We start from the raw sequence: 21,032 nt of genomic DNA on the forward strand, positions 1-21,032 counted from the left end.
GGCCATTTTGTATTGAAAGTCCATTTTTTACCTCGATTTTGACGTTTACAGCCTTCGTATTTGATCGAACTCCTCCTAGGGATTTTGATTGATCGGCTTCAAACTTGGTCAGTCTGATCATAAGGCATGTTTGATTTAAAGTTATCAAATTGGTGAGTTTTGGAGCATGTTGAAGGGGAGTTAGCAGGGGTCAAAGTTCACCTACTCGCCATGAAACACGAAACTCTTATATTTCCTATATAAAAACACATAGAGGGACCAAACTTTCAGTGATTGATCGTCATCGGGTGCCCTACAATAACCTATGGTCAAATGATGACATCACTTAGGCCACGCCCCCTGAGAACAGGAAGTGTCATGTTTTACTGTGAACGGTCGCTATCTTAGCCCTTTGACCTAATCAACATGAAACTGTGTCCAGAGACAGAAGACATGTTGGTGTGTTGAGTAATCCAACCCCGACCGGCTGCGATGAAGCAGGTGGGCGTGGCGGCGTTGCGAACGCCATCGAATTTCGTTTGGCTCTGAATTCCACAATTTCGGGCCCAGCTGCTCCAAACTCACTAGGATGGATCCTTATCCACCCACCGACAGGAATTCATAACAAAATTTGGTGGGCGTGGCCTAATTTCTCTATAGCGACCCCTAGAGTATTTTAAATGAACAGCCCCAAGCCATGCTTTAACCTAGAATTACGAAACTTGGTACACATGTGTATCTTGTCAGGACGTACAAAAAAGTCTCTTAGAGCCATGGTCGAAACCCAACAGGAAGTCGGCCATTTTGTATTGAAGGTCCATTTTGGACCTCGACTTTGACGTTTACAGCCTTTGCATTTGATCGAACTCCTCCTAGGGATTTCGATTGATCGGCTTCAAACTCGGTCAGTCTGATCATAAGGCATGTCTGATTTAAAGTTATCAAATTGGTGACTGTCTGAGATTGCTGAAGGGGGGTCACCAGGGGTCAAAGTTCACCTACTCGCCATGAAACACGAAACTCTTATATATCCTGCACAGAAACTCACAGAGACACCAAACTTTCAATTATTGATCATCAATAGGTGTCCTAAAATACCCTGTGGTGAAATTATGACATCGCTTAGGCCACGCCCCCTGAGAACAGGAAGTGTCATGTTTTACTGTGAACGGTCGCTATCTTAGCCCTTTGACCTCATCAACATGAAACTGTGTCCAGAGACAGAAGACATGTTGGTGTGTTGTGGATCCAAGCCCTGACCGGCTGCGATGAAGCAGCTGGGTGTGGCGGCGTGGCGAAGTGACCTGTAACGCCGATGCCATACGTTTGCTTCTAGATTCCACATGTTTCGACCGAGCTGCACCAAACTTGGCCTGACTCATCCTGGTGTGATACCTGACAATGCTATGTCATCATATTATGACATCATCTAAGCCCCGCCCCCTCAGAATGAATTAGAGAGATCTTCTGTGTAATTACATAATAAACAGTCCATGTTCGTTGTTTGTAGGGCAATGCTGCCCTCTGCTGCCCACTGAAATAGTTTCATTATTTCAGTAATTCGACACCAGAGGGCAGCATTGCCCTACGGAATGACAGTTCAATGTTGAATTAAAGAGGAAAAAATTAAATAATTTGTAATTCTAACACAAAAACTGACAGAGACACCAAACCTTCAGTTATTGATCATTATCTTGTGTCCAATAATATCCAATGGTTAAATGATGACATCACGTAGGCCACGCCCCCTGACAACAGGAAGTCTTGTATTTTACTGTGAACGGTCGATAGCTTCTGCACCAAACTTTGCACGAGTGACCCTGGTGGGATCCCTGACGACCCTATGTCATCATATTATGACGTCATCTAAGCCCCGCCCCCTCAGAATGAATTAGAGAGATCTTCTGTGTAATTACATAATAAACAGTCCATGTTCGTTGTTTGTAGGGCAATGCTGCCCTCTGCTGCCCACTGAAATAGTTTCATTATTTCAGTAATTCGACACCAGAGGGCAGCATTGCCCTACGGAATGACAGTTCAATGTTGAATTAAAGAGGAAAAAATTAAATAATTTGTAATTCTAACACAAAAACTGACAGAGACACCAAACCTTCAGTTATTGATCATTATCTTGTGTCCAATAATATCCAATGGTTAAATGATGACATCACATAGGCCACGCCCCCTGACAACAGGAAGTCTTGTATTTTACTGTGAACGGTCGATAGCTTCTGCACCAAACTTTGCACGAGTGACCCTGGTGGGATCCCTGACGACCCTATGTCATCATATTATGACGTCATCTAAGCCCCGCCCCCTCACAATGAATTAGAGAGATCTTCTGTGTAATTACATAATAAACAGTCCATGTTTGTTGTTTGTAGGGCAATGCTGCCCTCTGCTGCCCACTGAAATAGTTTCATTATTTCAGTAATTCGACACCAGAGGGCAGCATTGCCCTACGGAATGACAGTTCAATGTTGAATTAAAGAGGAAAAAATTAAATAATTTGTAATTCTAACACAAAAACTGACAGAGACACCAAACCTTCAGTTATTGATCATTATCTTGTGTCCAATAATATCCAATGGTTAAATGATGACATCACGTAGGACACGCCCCCTGACAACAGGAAGTCTTGTATTTTACTGTGAACGGTCGATACCTTCTGCACCAAACTTTGCACGAGTGACCCTGGTGGGATCCCTGACGACCCTGTGTCATCATATTATGACGTCATCTAAGCCCCGCCCCCTCAGAACAGGAAGTGTCTTTTTTTTCCTTGGAAAGCTCTGTTTATGGCTCTTTTGACCTAATCAAGGTAATTCGGATGATGAGCTCTGTCAATGCTCGCTTCTGGCTGAACCGTGTGGGCGTGGCCAAATGGCGAATATCAGTCCCTCGCCATATTCATACGTTTGGCTCTAATTCACGCATAGATCATCCGATTGGCGCCAATCTGGATATGTATGACCTTTGTTCACCTCTAAAGAGCCCGACGAGTTTGAAATGTAATTTGGCTCCACTGCGCCCCCTAAGTTAATACATGGGCTGTATCTCCTCGACGCATCGACCGATCTGCACCAGATTTTTTGACAGTCGTCGGGGAGCGCTGCCGAACGCATTCACGCGTGTCGCCTGGTGGATGGGTGTGGAAAATGCGCGACAGCTTCTGCGGTGGCTAGCGGGCGGCGGTGCTGGAAACTGCGGCGGAGCTTCTGCGGTGGGGAGTTGGCTGCGGCTCTGGAAATCGTGCGAGAGCTTCTGCGGTGGCCGGAACCCCCGCGGTGGTCAATAGGCCGGAGCGGCGCTTGCTGCGAGGGCCGCCCGAGGCTGCTTGCAGCTTTAATTTTATTTATTTTGTGTGTGTGTTATGTTGTTGTCATTGGATAAATGTGGTTCAATTTCATCTTTTAAGTTTAAACAATAAAAGATTAAAATTATGAAAAAACATCAGGTTCTTGGTCTGAATGGAGTCAGGTTTCAGTGTATTTAGACCGATACACAGTTGCATCTTTATGTCAGTTTTGACGTTTTGTAGTTTGTTATTGTCCACATTAAAAGTTTGTGTGGCTGGCGCACATTTTCATGGCAGGTAAAAATTTGCGTATATTTACACAAACCTTTATGCCATATTCATTTTTATACTTGCCGACTTGTGCATAAAATATGGTGCAGCAGATTTTTTGTGCATACACACACTTTATATATGATGATCCCCAAACTGATGAGCTAACGGTTTGCAGGTGTGAGGAGAAACAGCAGAAGGCAGGCTCAGGGGAGAGAGAGAAAATATGGCATGAGGGGGTGGGAGGGGCGTGGCAGAATACACAAGGGAAAAAGAAATTAATCTAACACTAAGGAGTAATTAGACAAAAAATGAGTAGAAATACTAAGAAGGACTAAACTAAAATAAAACAGAAACAAGACTGATCTAAACAAAGAAAGACTAAGGAACACAGAATAATCAAACTAGAATTAAATAATCAAAACACCAAAACAACCCAAGATCTTGACACAGCAGGATTATGTTAAATGTGTCACACTGTAAAATATAAAATATATACTATCAGTGTAAAAATATACTGCCTTATGAGCTGATTTTGTGGACTTGGAGAAGGCATTTGACCATGTCCAAACTGTTATACTAAGAACAAAATTAACAGGTTCAAATCTCTAGAACTTACCCAACTCAACTTTCACATAACCTGGAAACTGCTGAAAACACCAGTGAACAGTCCAGTACAGGGTTTCCCCCAGTGTATGATAGGCCTGGTGACCCACCATGCTTTACTAGCCCCACCACCAGGGTAAGCTTTTCTTTTTTATGTTTTTAGGAAAATAATAATTTTAAAAAAAAACACTTTTTTTTTAAAGCCAGATTGCAAGCGTCAGGAGGAACAGATTTATTCCTAAATTCCTAAAAGATATGTTTATAGAAGAAAGGTTTATAAAGCCGGACCAATCGCGCCTCTGCGCGTTGCCTCGCGCTAAAGCAGTTGGACGTCTTAAGTTTACCTCAGCGGGATCGTGCATGCCTCCTTTCACTCAAACTGGACTCAGGCTGACCTGTATGGATATTTACATCAACCCCCAGTGAGGAATTTTGTTTCTTTCCAGAGTTTTTGATCAAGGTAAGAGTTTAAATCCCACAGTGTTAGCTCTGGTGGCGCAGCTCTACGTGAACCGCAGGAATAACTTGTAGTTGCGCTTTCAGACATGCGTTGAGCGAAAATTCTTTGTCCACAAAGAATTTTGTGCGGCTTTTTCATGTCAACACGCTGCCCAGAGCCTGGCTCTGTCTGCGCTGATAAAGTCTGTGTTCCCGGTTGGTCGGTAACAAACCAGCGCTAACCTCGTCATGCAGGTTCAGCCAGGTGAGGAGCTTTCACGCTCTCCTCGTTAGTCATCCTTCACGCTGGTTTTATGTTATTTCATTATTATTTTTAGTTTTATTTTTCTGGTTACATGATGCATCAAACCATATCAAATGCTTTGTCCACTTAGTCAGTCAGACTTAATGTGCACGGCCTCGCGGAGATCTGAAAAACTGGACCAACCAAAATAGTTTCTGTGTCCCCTTGTTAAAAACTCAGACAGAATGGAAGAGCTACTAAAGCCACATTAAATTGAATCTCCCGTTTGTTCCGCATCTCAGTGAGGGGCAGCAGATTTAATTCATGCAGGGCCGGTCCAAGGCTGTATGAGGCCTGTAGCAGAATTTGACTTAGGAGGCCCTCTTGTTGCTAAAAGCATCAGCATCTCTAACACCTCTGTGTTAGATTTAATCTGGGACAGGGGGAGTAGTTTAATTAGCCAACCTAAGAAGCAATAAATTTTAATTGCAGTTTACTAATTTGTATTGGTGAACAAACAGAGCTCAAACTCAAAGATTAAACTCACAGCATCAGATTGTTGCTATGGTAACAAAACAGTCTAACTATGAATATTGTTCCTTGAAGTTGTACAAAGTAAACTTGCCAGCTCCTTAAATCTTACATTTAAATGTTAAACAATTTAAAATCTTTTAATTAATGTATTCTGAAACCATTAAATCAAATTTAGCAGCATTGATAATCTCAATAAATAAATGTTACTTTTATGTATCTGTGGTTTGTGTTAAAATATTAGCATTTATGGGGCCCCTGAAGCCCTCGGGGGCCTCACGGAGCCGCTGACTTAATTTGGATTAAACAGAAGTTCAAATAATTGATATTCATTTTAATTGTATTTTTTTATTTGTTGTTTTTAAGACTAGTTGTGGGTTTAAATAGCATCTCACTGGCAATGTTTTCCCTTAACATATACAGTAATTACTCAGTAATATTTTTACATTTCCTGAATACTTAACATCTTTTAATACAAAAACACGGTGGACTGCCATTGGACCGCCTTGGTGCTCCGACCAAAGGACTTAGCAAGTTTTCTGGGGGAAAGCCTGCAGTGTGAAGCCAGTATTATATCTGCATGTAGCAAAACATGCAAAGGTGCCCCTGCTCCAATCATTGGTCATTGGTAATTATAAAGAAGGAGAAGGACTACCTTCACACTATTCACCTTAAAATCCACACCTAGGTTGCTGAAATTGTGGCGCATCTGATTTCTAGGTCATCAGCCACAGAAAGCATTGAACAGAGTGTGAAGATATGCCACCTCACCTCTCCTCTGTGGTTCTTGATGGGTATACAAAGGATACTTTGGGTTTTGTAGCCTGTGATCAGGTCAACTTCTGCGTTGAATCTTGGGTCCTAGGGAGGCAGAAGTTCCACAAGTCATCTTGTTAGTATGAAGTGAGGTTACTTTGGTCCCAAACATAGTGTTCTTTCACAACATGGTATGTTGCAAAATATGACCAATTCTAAGCCCCGTACTTGATTGTTAAGTCAAGTACGGGGCTTGTAAAGTTTTCATGTCCCTTGAACTACATTTGGGCAATTAGCTTTTTTGTAAATGAAGGTCTGAAAAGTCTGGAATTTATTTTCCCTCAGCATTGTTGGATTGCCAGCTAAAGATATTTTGGGATATACCTCTCAGCGTAATATAGTTTGGTGAATATTGGTGAAGTTCATGTATTTTAAAGATCAGTGATTGGCAAGAAAACTGCAATAGTTGCACTCCTACTGTCATTTAATTTCAATATAACCCATCCATGTTTAATAGCTCTAATGTGACAAAATGTTCAGATGGTATGAATATTTCTGCGTAGGAGTGTTCCTGGGTTAAAAATGGAACTGGTTCCATCTCCAACTCAAAGCACAGCAGCAGAGACCTCCTTTTGGCACCCCTGACTTAAACAAACTGCTCAGAAGTTGCAGAACGGAGGTTACACTTCAGCACAGCAGCAAATGAATGGACTGTTTGTTTAATTTTCTGACTTCTTATGTGCTGTGTGCAAACTTTAAATGTCAACAGACAGTAAGCAGAGCAGAGCAGCAAACGGCTGAACAATGCATCAGCATCAGATCCAGACGTCACCTAGCCTCAACAAGCACTTCAGCGACCTACATTCACTGATACAGCTTCACTCCACCACAGAGTTTCAACCAAGCAGGCGAAAATGTAGTCCCACACAGACTCAAGTCAGGATGTACGCACTCTTCTTTATGAGGAAGGGAAAAAACTGTAAGGAAGCCTTCTCAAGTGCCAAAAGCACATCCACACAACTCTCAGCCAGTGACTGTTAAGAAGAAAAAAGGTTTGTGTTTGGCTTTTTGTTGGCTGATGGTAAGAAATGGCATGCATCACATTTATCAAAACATTACACTTCTGCTTGTATCTGATATATCCTCAACTACAAGCAGTGTTGTAGTCAAGACCACCTAACCGAAGACCAAGGCCAGACTGCATCAAGACAGAGACAAGACCAAGACTTTTTGGGTTCAAAACAACCAGGTCGAGTCCGAGTCAAGACCAAGGCCAGCTGCATGACAATAAAATGTGAAATATGACTAAAAATGGTTTCTAAAATTGAACTGAAAGATCAACATTCTCATAAAAACACCTAGATATTAATGCTTAGAGCTAAAATAAATAATTATCAATTTAAGCTCTTGTTCTGTTTTGCTTCAATCTCTGTGCCACAAGCTGCGGAGGTATCATGTCGCCCCAAACAAGATAATGCCCTGGGTAGTTGCTCATATGGCCAATGTCAGAAACTACCACTGTCTGAATCATTGAACAGAGCCATCATGACCATGCACTAACGGTAAACAACTATGAACACTGACCAAGTGGAAAAAAGCAAGAAGTAACCAAGCAAAAGGAGTGCACCATGACTGTCACTCTGTCTCCCGCTGTATGAATCCAGGTAGCGCACAGATGACAGGTGACGAAAATAATCAAAGCGCAATGAGCATGCGCTCTGTGTGATCTAACGTTCTAGTATTTTATTTATTCGATTATTAAATAAGTATATATATATATATATATATATATATATATATATATATATATATATATATATATATATATAATTAATTAAATAATAGCTACTGCAGTGTGCACTGAGCATTACAAAAACAAAGAACAGTTCTCAGTGAGACTCCAGTCCTATCGTTAATAGTGAAGAACCGTTCAGAAGAATCGGCTCGTTCTTCTTGGAATGAGCCGATTCTGGTCACAGCGTTGACGCACATGTGTGACACAGGAGTGAGTCAACACCTCCGCACAATAACCGCAGCAAGTGACAGCTTTTATCATCGGCCATGCATGCAACAGGTCTGTCCCTGTACAGCTAGCTTAGCCAACATCACTTCCACAGAGCTTACCTTTGTTTCAAAGTGACGATAAAAGTTGGACGTATTCCCCACTATCTCTGAAAGCGAAGCGCTGCTGAATTCACTTGTCGTCATACGCTTTTATTACCGACGATTAGAGAGACATCTTCTCCCACTCCGAGACAAACACTGCGCACTGTCTCAAAGTGCCGCGTTATATGGGGTTCCATTTGTGTCAAAAATAAGTAGAAGTCATATGTGTAGATGTTGTTGGTCTATGTTGTTGCTATGTGTCTTTGGAAGATGTCGATGGTCTTACTGTTTTATGGTTATGTTGATGTTGCATGTAGATGTTGCATATGTAGGTGACGCATATGTTAGACGTTGCATATGTAGATGTTGCATATGTTATGTCTCTAACTACGTTGTGGTTATTACTCACTGTCATCTTGTCAATTCATCTGCAGTAAAGCAGTGAACCCCTTGCAGATGTTTTTTGATGTAACTTCTGTGATTGGTCAATGTCGTTGGTCCATGCTGTTAGTTCATGTCGTTGGTCAGTGTTGCTGTTGCCTGTTCTTTTCACCATTAATAAGTTTTGAAGTAGGTCATATCTGATCAAAGTGTTTATATAAAATATTAGTGTTTTCAAAATGCTTACATTTCTATCTTGTATTTTCTTCAGGCATCTACCGCTCCCTCCCACTCCTTCCTCAAACGCTCAGAGGTTCACTTTGGGACTGTCAACAAATGTCCAAACCAAACACTTCTGACAAACAAATGAAATAAACGACACCGGTTGTACAGGGGCCTAACAGCCCTTATCAAAGGGCCTGGTACACTATACTCCCAAAGCACCCCCCGCAGGGCTCCCAGAGAAACTATTGGCAGTGAACGCAGAGCGTCAACCAATCAGAGAGACTCCGCTATGTGACGTAGTGGTCTGTGAATGTTGACCTGCCAGGTGATGCAGGTACCGATGTGGGTCAGCACATTATCAAACTGGGCTCAGGTGAGACTAAGACAGCACGGATAGCAACCCTCGTCAGCGCCCGGCTACCTGTGAAACTCGAACACCTTTGAATTATCTGGTAAATTCAAACAGCGACATTCTGTTTCTTCCATTAAATAAAACCAAGACACTCTCGATATTTCATCCACCATTGTTAAAAGTAACAGGGAGAGCAAAAAAAGCAGGAGGCTTTTAATAATGTGCGTTATGCTGTTATCTTTTGCCATTGTTTGTTCAATAAAAACTGAACACGAAATGTTCACCAAAGACATCTGAACCTGAACCTTGTCTATGTCGTTCATTACATAATATTTTGGTGCCAATCTCTCAATTTAATCTGCCATTGTACAAAGAGACTGCCAACTGAAAAGGACTACAACGATTTTGATGCGTTTGACAAGCATCTACAGCAAAATGTGAAGCGTCTGACTTCAAAGTACACACGCATCCAACTTGAAGCATCAGATACTTTTTTCACATTCGGTCTGAAGCAGCGTAACAGCTTAACTTATAGGCAGCAGAAGCTATATTCCACAGTAACATGTCCTGGATGAGTAATTGATCAAATATGATTTAGTATTTCAAAATGATGACATCAAACACATAAAATATAAAGTTATATAAAAATCCTGGCATTTTAAAGACAAAAAAAATACAAGAAATATCTGGACGTTGTGTGCTAATCCACTTCTTTTGCTTTTGCTGCTCCTCTTAGAATCTCTGTCTGGCTGTATGGTTAGAAGGTTTTCCAGATGTTGGAGTAGAGGATATGATCCTCTTTCTCTTGCTGCTCTTTGGTCTTGCGCACTATTAACAGCTGTGGTCATACTTGAACTTTTGAAATGATGATCAGCTGTTACAAAAACAACAAAAAAAACATTTTGTTGCCACAGTTACGCATCAAAGCAACTGCCTGGAAGCAAAAATGTAACAGCATCTAAAACCACCTAAACCAGTAATGGGAGCTCTACTACATGTGGTCACTTTGGCCCCTAATCACATTAGGGAGGCCAGAACAAATATATCAAATGTTTTTTTTATTTATATAGCACATTTTCAGCAACAATGCAATACAAAGTGCTTTACAGGAATTAAAAGGAAATACAGACAAAATAACAAACCAAATGCAAAAGAAGAAAAAGCTAATAATGTTGATCCAAAGTAAATAAACTAGATGTAAAAAATCTAGGATTTATATTTGAGTCCTCATTGGGTTTCGACTCCTTTCAGATCTAATTCCATCCTGTGGGATGGATGGTCAGGCAAAACAAGAATGGATGGACAGACATATACGTAGATAGACATATATATAGACAGACAATGGGTGGATGTTGAATGGTGGAATGGATGGTCAGGCAATAGAAGGATGGATGGACAAAAGATGGATAAATGGACAATGAATGGACGGACCGACGGATGTATTTTGCAAATTGCTCTTTTTTCGTTAGTGTCATTAGTCAGTCAGACAGAGAGAAAGACATACTGACAGACAGAATAGAAAATTATGACACCACAAGGATGGATGGATAGTGCCATTGTAAATAGTTTTTTTTTCAATTGGTAGCTGGAGAAATATGACCGTGTAGATCACTTTACTAAAATGGCAGCAAATAAGTGTGTGTGTATTTGTGTGTATAGTAAGGATAAAGCCTTCAAATTAGCCCTTTGACGTAATTTCACTTTCATTGGTTTAGTCTCCTATGAGCTGTGGTCAAGACCTTTACTCTGTCATCAAGAACAACTAACTGACCCCAAAGCAAATCCAACTATTAGAACACAGACACAAACTCATAAACCATGGTAAAAATAACCACACATTACAAAAAAAAAAAGCACAGACTTCACCTCATATGCATTCTTGATATTGAGCAGCTGCCCTGTGGAAGCTACATGCCCCACTATCCCCTTGTTCCACTCTAGTCGGATGCAGCTGGTGGATGATTCTTCCAATGTGGATCCTTCAGCAACATCAAACAGCCGGCTGACCAAAAACTTCCTGTTGGAGCTGTCTTCACCCACCTGGAAAAACAAGCACACAATCATTCAGCCTGATTCCCAAAAGAAGTTTGTGGAGAGAGGGATGCTTCTGAAATGGGAGTCAGAGTTGTTTTATCGCAATAGAGCTTTGGAACGTGACGTCACTGCTCTAGGCGTAGGGATATGAGCGCCATCTTGTGAGGCCATAAACATAACGGAGAAAACGACTGTCTCACAGATATTTTGAATTTTTGAATCTAAGTTACTTAAAATTATTTAGCAATGGTTCGAACTTGCTGCATTATTGGATGTACAGTAATGTCTGATGACACGACCGAAACGGTAAAAAGGTGGAAAACGGACTTTAGTTTCACTGTTTTTCTGCCTGTAAACAATGAGAGGTGGCTAAGCTATCGGAGCTAACAAAAAGGAGACGAATATCCCGGGTATCAGTGGTGAGACGTCCTGATATTACGTTCTCCAACATCCCAAGTTATCTACGAGTTTGCTCCAGAAATGTCCATTCTGGTGAGTGTCTAAATTCGCTTTGTTGGTGTTGTGTCATAATGTTTTGCTATGATTTTGTCTGGGTGTACTCATGTTCAGTTACAGTTGAGTTCATTTAAGTGGGTCAACCTTGTTTAGGTCGGGCTTATATTTTTATGTAGCATAGTCCGAGTTTTGTCAGTGGACATCGAGGTTATTCCATTATTGTGACGTAAACTATTTTTCTAGTGTTATCAAATTTACAGTATTAATACTGACGTGTGTTCTGATATGTCATCTTCAAGGCAAACCGATGTATGAAATGGATTAGATAAATCCAAACTGAATCTGGGTCACTGCGAGGTAAACGCCACAACATCAGACCCACATGCATGTCAATTAAACAGGCGATACAGCAAGATCATGGGGAATCAACAAGTTACAGAGACTGTGTTTTCATTATTTACCCCAGAAGAGGTAAATAATGAAAACACAGCAGCGGAGGCTGTAGAAGAGGAGCAAGTTGGAGAGTCTGAGGAGGAAACCCCAGGAGAGGAGCTCAGTAAGGCTGCACACTCTGAAGAGGAACATGAACTATTTGTGTTGAAATATGTGTTCAGTTGGAAGTGGCTGTTTTCTGTCATTTAATAATTTAATGTGGTAAAAATTCATGAAACATTTGATTCAAGCACTTCAAGTTGCATGTAAACAGGTGATGAAATGAATCACATTTTAAGTAAAAATGTGATATCTAAAATGTTTCAAGTAATAAACATACAGTACAGACCAAAAGTTTGGACACACCTTCTCATTGAATTCAATGAGAAAGTGAACGTTAGCTGGAGGTCCAAACCCCACTAGGGTCAACGGTGTTAGAAAATGGATGGCTGGATGGATGGAAATCTAATTAAAAACATAAATAAGTGATAATTTTCTTACTGTTCTTACCAGTCCGGCACTTGAAGAATATGATTTATAAAATTCTACTCACCTTGGCTCCAACCTACTTAAATTCTCTCCTATAACAATCTGTTACTTCCTATTTTTTACACTAGAATAACATTGCTTTGTCTTTTGCATGTTCCACGTGAAGGCAGCATGCAGTGTGTTGGCTCCTGCAACATAGAATCAGCTCCACTCTGAACTAAAGATTTTGGATATTATTTCTTTGGAACTTTTTTGGCAAGTTGTTAAACTCATGCAACATCCATCCATCGATCCATCCATTTTCTTCCGCTTTATCCAGGGTCAGGTCCCTCCCTTCAGAAGGGAGGCCCAGACTTCCCTCTCCCCAGCCACTTGTTCCAGCTCCTCTGGGGGAATCTCAAGGCATTTCCAGGCCAGCCGAGAAACATCGTCCCTCCAGCGTGCCCTGGGTCTTCCCCTGGGCCTCCTCCCGGTGGGACGTGCCCGGAACACCTCACCTGAAAGGTGTCCAGGAGGCATCCTGACCAGATGCCCGAGCCACCTCAACTGGCTCCTCTCCACGTCAATTGGGCAGCGGCTCTACTCTGAGTCCCTCCCGGATGACCGAGCTTCTCACCCTATCTCTAAGGGAGAGCACAGACACCCTACGGAGAAAACCATTTCGGCTGCTTGTGTCCATGATCTCGTTCTTTTGGTCATGACCCAAACCTCATAACCATAGATGAGGGTGGGAACGTAGATCAACCGGTAAATTGAGAGCTTCACTTTTTGACTCAGCTCTCTCTTCGCCACAACAAACCGGTACAGCGCCCGCTTGACGGCAGACACTGCACCAATCTGTCTGTCGATCTCCTGCTCCCTTCTTCCGTCATTTGTGAACAAGATCCCAAGATACTTGAACTCCTCCACTTGGGGCAGGACACCCCCATTGACCCGGAGAAGGCACTCTACCCTTCTCCAGTTCAAGACCATGGCCTCGGATTTGGAGGCACTGATCCTCATCCCGGCCGCTTCACATTTGGCTGCGAACCGCTCCAGCGAGAGCTGCAGATCACGACCTGATGAAGCCAATAAGACCACATCATCCGCAAAAAGCAGAGATGCAATCCTAAGGCCACCAAAACAGATCCTCTTAACACCTTGACTGCGCCTAGAAATTCTGTCCATGAAAGTAATGAACAGAATCGGTGACAAAGGGCAGCCCTGGCAGAGTCCAACTCTCACCGGAAACAAGCCCAAGTTATTGCTGGCAATGCGGACCAGACTCTGACACTGGTCATACAGGGACCTTACAGCCCGTATCAAAGGGCCCGGTACCTCATACTCCTGGAGAACCCCCCACAGGGCTCTCCGATGTAGTAACAGGTTGGGCGAACTCCCATGCACCCTCCAGGACCCTGCCGAGGGTGTAGAGCTGGTCCAATGTTCCACGACCAGGACGAAAACCACACTGCTCTTCCTAAATCCGAGGTTCGACTATCCAATGGACCGTCCTCTCCAGGACCGATGAATAGACCTTGCCAGGGAGGCTTAAGAGTGTGACGCCCCCCCGTAATTGGAGCACACCCTCAGGTCCGCCTATTTGAACAGGGGGACCACCACCCCAGTCTGCCAATCCAGGGGAACTGCCCCCGATGTCCATGCAATTTTGCAGAGTCACGTCAGCCAACACAACCCTACAACATCCAGAGCCTTAAGGAACTCCGGGCGGATCTCATCCACCCCCGGAGCCTTGCCACCGAGGAGCTTTTTAACCACCTCTGCGACCTCGTCCCCAGAGATTGGAGAGCCCAACCCAGAGTCCCCAGGCTCAGCTTCCTCAATGGAAGGCATGTTGGTGGGTTTGAGGAGGTCTTCAAAGTATTCTGCCCACCGGCCCACAAAGTCCCGAGCCGAGGTCAGCAGCACACCAACACTGTAAACAGTGTTGGTGCTGCACCGCTTCCCCCTCCTGAGACGCCGGGTGGCGGACCAGAATTTCCTTGAAGCCATGAGGAAGTTTTTCTCCATGGCCTCTAAAACTCTTCCCACACCCGAGTTTTTGCTTCAGCAACCACCGCATGCCGCTTTGCCCGCCGGTACCCATCAGCTGCTTCTGGAGTCCCACAGGGAAAAAAAGGCCCGATAGGACTCCTTCTTCAGCCTGACAGCATCCCTCACCAAAGGTGTCCACCAATGGGTTTGAGGGTTGCCGCCGCAACAGGCACCGACAACCTTGCGGCCACAGTTCCGATAAGCTGCCTTGACAATGGAGGCACAGAACACGGTCCACTCAGACTCAATGTTCCCCACCTCCCCCGGGACGTGTTCGAAGTTTTGCCGGAGATGGGAGTTAAAGCTCCGTCTCACAGGGGATTCCGCTAGACGTTCCCAGCAGACCCTCAAAACACATTTGGGCCTGCCAGGTCTGACCGGTCCGGTCTCATGCAACATGATTCTATTAATCAATGACATTGCTTCTAAACAGTTTTTTAAATTTGTTTTAAACCTGTGCATATGTTTTATTTTTATTTTACTGTTGTGTAGCCAGGTTTTTGTGTGTCGCAGATTTCTGCTCAGGTCCTTCTTGAGATCTGGATTTCACTGGGGTTTTACCTGGTTAAATAAAGTAAATATATTTTTTTTAAATAATCTCTTTGTGCCAAATCTCATCACATGTGCATGCATCAGCTTCCCAGAGCTGCCAGTATTTCCCTGCTGAACCCAAGGAGTTTCCTGCTGACTTTGATCCACCTGATCATAACGCCACATTCAGATCTTTATTTTTTAATAAACTTTTCTGAATTCTGCTTCCTTCTTCTAAGTGTGTTTGCATGTGGGTCAAAAAGTACCAAGAACAATCATGACAAACATGTGGGGTACCCCAAGGTTCTATCCTAGGACTCCTTTTATTCAATATCTATATACTCCCACTAGCGCTGAACAAATGCTTAGAACAGATAAATATGTGGATCTGCCATAACTTTCTCCAGCTGAACAGAACAGAAACAAAACAGAAGTTCTTATTTTTGGATCTAAATGGGAAGGATCTAGAGTCAGCACACAGCTTCATTTATTCCAGTTAGAAACTAGAGATCAGGCCTGAAATCTAAGTATAATGATGGACTCAAACCTGAACCTTAAGAGTCACATAAAGACAGATGCAAAGTCAGCCTTCTGTTATCTGAAGAACATTTCCAGGATTGAAAGACAAATGTTTCTGCCAAATCAGTGTCTTCTCAGGGTCCCCCACCCCCAAAAAACCAATCCTCCAGCTGCAACTGATCCAGAACGCTGCTGATGGCGTTCTCACTAATACCAGGAAGATAGAGTGCACCACCCAGTTGTAACATCCTCTCACTGGCTCCCTGTAGCTCAGAGACTTTAAAACATTGTTAGTTTATAAATCACTTAGCGGTTTAGTACCACAATAAAGTAAAAACCTGACCTCAAGTTCCTGTGATTATGTAACCTTGTCCGTTACATATTAATGATCTTGATGATGGCACTCATCAAAATGTATTTTTATTGGTTTCTCAATTGTTGACTTTATGGTGTTTTCATGACTTTTTATTTTTGTTTGTAGGTGATGTGCTACACAAATAAACTTGATTGATTGATTGACTTCTTCATTTTCATCTTTTAATGTACTTTTAACATTGTGTAAAATAAGCTTAAATAGTTCAATGAAAAGTCTTAAATTAATCAGATTAATTGATTAGTTGTCCAATAATTGGTAAAGTAATTGAGTACTTAAGTAATCATAAATTTCTGCCCTATTTTATAAAGAAGTAGGACAAGACCCCACCCCTGACCCAGAGTAGGCCCTCCACTCTTTAACAGCTAAAGACCCTGGTCTTGAGTTGCCAGTGGGTATTAAAATAAAGCGGGCTGAACATATATGCACATTGTGTAAAAATCATGCAGAATTTTCCTTCTGCTTAACAATTAGCTACTCCTGTGGGTTGGTCGATCTTATAAAATTCTAATGGAATACTTTAAAACTTTAATGTGACAAAACAGGTTAGAAGGAAAATAATTTTTGATAGAATTGTAACATAGAAATAGTTACAGAGAGTGAAAATATTTGAAATGTCATGTTTTCACTTTGTTTCTTATTAATCGAGTCAACAAAAACAATGTAACCCAGAAAATGTTTAAACAAAGCATCTACACTAAACTCCAAACCAAATCCATGAAAAGCAACACAAGAATATTGGGTTAAAGTAATAGGCCGTGTCTGAGTGAATAATATATTCTGAATCACACAACCCTGCCCAGTGTATTTTTAAACAAATTTTTCTCAAGTATTTCTTAGGAATCTTATGACTTTACTTAGATGAATATTGACATATGTATTTAAATAAACAAGCTTTTTCCTAAAATGGTGTTGACTACACAACTAGAATGCTAAGTGTTGAAGTAAATGTTTTGAGTAAATTCCTTGGATGTGATATTTCTTCAACAATTCCATGAAATGTTTCAGTACCAGTACAAGATGCAGCTGAAGTGAAACCTAGATTTTTGTTTGCAGAAGGTTGAAATTTGAGGTATTATCTTTACGTCATTATGCCCTTTTTCCAGAAATCAGAAAATATAATCCAGAACTTGTGAATTGTTAATTATGTAGGGACATGCTGTCCAGTTTGATCTCTGAAGTTTACATCGGTGTGGATTGCATAGCTTTATTAAATTCTGGGAAAAAGGGGCCTTGTTTAATTGACCAACCTTAAAAGCAATCAGTGATAATTGTAATTTGCTGAGATGTATTTGTGAACAAACAGAGCTCAATCTTAAAGATTAAACTCACAGCATCAGACTGTACCTGTGGTAACAAAACAATCTATGAAGATTGTTCTTTGAATTTTTACAAAGTAAACTTGCCAGCTCCTTAAAATTTTAAATTTAAATATTAAACATTTATCATTTGAAATATTTTATTTTATCTTTGCTGAAACCACTAAATCAAATTCAACAGCATTTATATTTTTAATAAACAAATGTTAAATTTCTATATCTGTGGTCTGTGTTAAAATGACAACATTTATAGCATTTTTGATTTGCTGTGTTTGTGGGTTTGAGTATTGTCGACAATGTTTGCCAGTAACATAAATACCCAGTAAAATTGTACATTTCCTGTCAGCTTAACATCTTTTAATACAAAAACACGGTGGACAGCCGGTGGACCACCTTAGAAAGTTTTCTGGGGAAAACCGTGCTAAACATTCGTGGATAACATGCACTGCACAGTGAGAAATTTCAAAAACAGTAAGTTAGCAATGTTACATCCCAATGAAAAATATTACAATTTGTGCTATTGTGGCAATAAAATCATTGGATTTAAAACTTTTGAATTCATTCTGAATGTGGTTCCTGGTTTTGGGATTCACTTAAAAATAAGGTGTTCGAGTGAAATAAGCATGAGCTTGCATTAATCTATCTTTTTCTATATGTAGTTGATGGTAGAGCGACAGTTAAAGGTTCCTACCAGAAAGAGTGAGTATCGGTCTGCAGTGATCAGCTCATTGATGTGTAGGAAGATCTTATGGCAGAGCGCTGTCACATCCAGATAACTTGATACTTCCTTTACTAGCTCCAGCAGCCTGGTGCAGCGGTCAACCTCCCTGCCACTCCCATCATCACCACCACCCTCTCCCATCACCGAACCACAGAGAGGGACGGGTTTCCGTTCTGAGTCACTCAGAAATGTGAGGGAACCCTCAGAGTCTTTGACCACAATGGGTCTTAGTGGGCGGTCAAACTCTGAAGCTGAGATTTTGCGAGTTGGGGTACCAGGAGCTGGGCTAGGTACAGTGGCAGGGGATGGGCAGCAGTTGTCCAGGAGGGTGGTGGAGTTAGAAGAGGGGCAAAGATCTGAGGAGGACTGGTGGGTTCGCTGCTGGGAACAGTTTTCTTTAGGGACAGATGGCTGGATGGTATGAGCACGCTCAGCAAACCAGGCATTCACCATCTCCCTGTGGACACAGAAAAGAACATGTATTACTATGCAACATATTTGGCTGGAACTCAAAGTAATTATAAGAACTGTACTCTGACAAAAGAGAATAACGGTCATGAGTTTACTTTGGTGAGTGGGGGGGTTGAGGAGTTCAGACATTAGACCTGAACCAAGTCATAACTACTATTACTACTGCAATTAAAGGACTGACTAAGGGGCCTACAAGTTCCAATTATTTTAATAGTTTGGCACATCCAACTGGAAGGAAATCGGAAGATCCAAAACTCACTGCAGAAATAATATCGTCCTTTCATCCTGTGAAAGGCTCGAAAGTTCCATAGTGAGAGAGAGTCACAGTGTTATTGTAGAGATGCTAGTGCTTACCGTCTGACCCTAGTGTCCCTTACAACTTCTAGGATAGATGGGTGGACTTCAGTATCCACATAGAGCAATCATGCTTATACAATACAGTGGATTCCCACCTGTTTTTGCGATTCAGTATTTGTGGAGTATTCTGTGGTACAAATTATTTGTGAAACATTTGACTGCAAATTTTCTTGTAGTCCACAGCTTAGGAAGCGGAACCATCTAGATGCAATACTACTTTACATGCTATTGGCTGGAGCTGAAAGAGAAGTCAATCCAGAGAACAACTTGAAAATAATCACCTTATTTAAGGTGATTAATTGTCTTAATCGCAGCAATTTAGTAGCCTGTATGTTGCTACTATTATTAAAATAAGCATATTATTTTTAGCTATTTTTTTTCTTTTTTACCATTGTTAATTTCAAGATCTGATTTATAGACACCATCAATAGTAAATGTCATTCATTTACAGGCATTTACCTTGCTCTCGATTTACCGGTCGATCTACGTTCCCACCCTCATCTAAGGTCATGAGGTTTGGGTCATGACCGAAAGAACGAGATCACAGATACAAGCGGCCGAAATGGTTTTCTCCGTGGGGTGTCTAGGCTCTCCCTTAGAGATAGGGTGAGAAGTTCAGTCATCCGGGAGGGACTCAGAGTAGAGCCGCTGCTCCTTCACGTCGAGAGGAGCCAGTTGAGGTGGCTCGGGCATCTGGTCAGGATGCCTGCTGGACGCCTCCCTGGTGAGGTGTTCCGGGCACGTCCCACCGGGAGGAGGCCCAGGGGAAGACCCAGGACAGGCTGGAAGGACGATGTTTCTCGGCTGGCCTGGGAATGCCTTGGGATTCCCCCGGAAGAGCTGGAACAAGTGGCTGGGGAGAGGGAAGTCTGGGACTTCCCTTTTTAGGCTGCTACCCCCGCGACCCGACCCCAGATAAGTGGAAGAAAATGGATGGATGGATACCTTGATTATTTAATCAAGGTAAATAATCAAGGTGATTATTCACCTTGATTATAAAGGTAAATAATCATTATTTAAGGTCATTAATTGCCTTAATTGCAAGTTGATCTCTTCTTAACATCTCTGAAGAGTGGCAACATTGGGGCCTCAAACAATTTTCAAATGACCTGAAAACAAAGATTGCTCAATGTTATGATTTAGGGGAAGGATAAAAAAAACTTATCTCAGAGATTTTAGCTGTCAGTTTCCACTGTTTTGAACATAGTAAGGAAATGGAGGACTACATGGGCAGTTCTTGTTAAGCCTACAAGTGGAAGGCCAAGAAAAATATCAGAGAAGAAGGATGGTGAGAACAGTCCAAGACAACCCACTGAAAACCTCCAAAAACCTACAACATCATCATTCTACAGATGATATCACTGTGCATTATTCAACAATTGACCACACTTTGCACAAGAAGCTATACATGAGATTGATGTGACAGAAGCCTTTTCTGCACGCACAAGTTGCTTGAGGTATGGAAAAGCACATTTGGACAAGCCAGCTTCATTTTGGAATAAGATGAAATGATCTAATGTTTGGTCTCAACAACGGACGTTACGCATGGCAGCCAAAGGTCATGCATAACGTCCTCATTCCAAGAAAAACACTTGTTGCCCACCGTAAAATTTGGTGGAGGCTCCATCATGCTTTGGATTTGTGTGGACAATGCCGGTACTGGCAATCTCGTTAAAGTTGAGGGTTGCATGGATGCACTCAATATCAGCAGATTCTTAAGGATAATTTTGAAGAATGACTTGCAAAGTTGGAAATACACTGGGGAAGGATATTTTAACCAGACAATAAGCCAAAATACAGCTCTCAAATCTGCTCAGGCATTCATGCAGTGTGTGATGGCCAAACCTTTGGCCACCCTCTTAAGTCGGTGTAGTGTCTGATCACACATGAGGACTTTTTTGGTAATGTTACCAGAGGACTGGCCGAGAAAAAGAGACATTTGAGTTCAAAATGCAGGTTTCATATATGGACTACAGATGCATTAGCAGATGTACTACCACTGTGACCTGAACATTCCCATATCGGGAAGACAGACATGTGATAATGTAAACTTGGAGGAGAGAGTGTGTTGACCAGAACCCTATAAACGGGGTGCTGTCCAATGATCAGT

The 21,032-nt window shown here is 41.9% G+C and overlaps 1 protein-coding gene across 7 annotated transcripts in view; it reads right to left on the bottom strand.

Annotated features, from left to right (window-relative positions):
• The window catches only part of pde5ab (phosphodiesterase 5A, cGMP-specific, b), a 144,245-nt gene that overhangs the window by 71,164 nt on the left and 52,049 nt on the right, over window positions 1–21,032 (bottom strand). For all 7 annotated transcript variants that reach the window (XM_032582683.1, XM_032582679.1, XM_032582677.1 and 4 more), the window contains exons 2-4: window positions 18,065–18,551; window positions 11,053–11,226; window positions 6,138–6,227 (exon numbers count right to left, since the gene is read on the bottom strand). In XM_032582683.1, coding sequence (XP_032438574.1) covers window positions 6,138–6,227; window positions 11,053–11,226; window positions 18,065–18,551 — 751 coding nt within the window. The remainder of the gene's footprint in view (window positions 1–6,137; window positions 6,228–11,052; window positions 11,227–18,064; window positions 18,552–21,032) is intronic.

Source organism: Xiphophorus hellerii, chromosome 14 (genome assembly GCF_003331165.1).
Source record: "Xiphophorus hellerii strain 12219 chromosome 14, Xiphophorus_hellerii-4.1, whole genome shotgun sequence".
Classification (NCBI taxonomy): domain Eukaryota; kingdom Metazoa; phylum Chordata; class Actinopteri; order Cyprinodontiformes; family Poeciliidae; genus Xiphophorus; species Xiphophorus hellerii.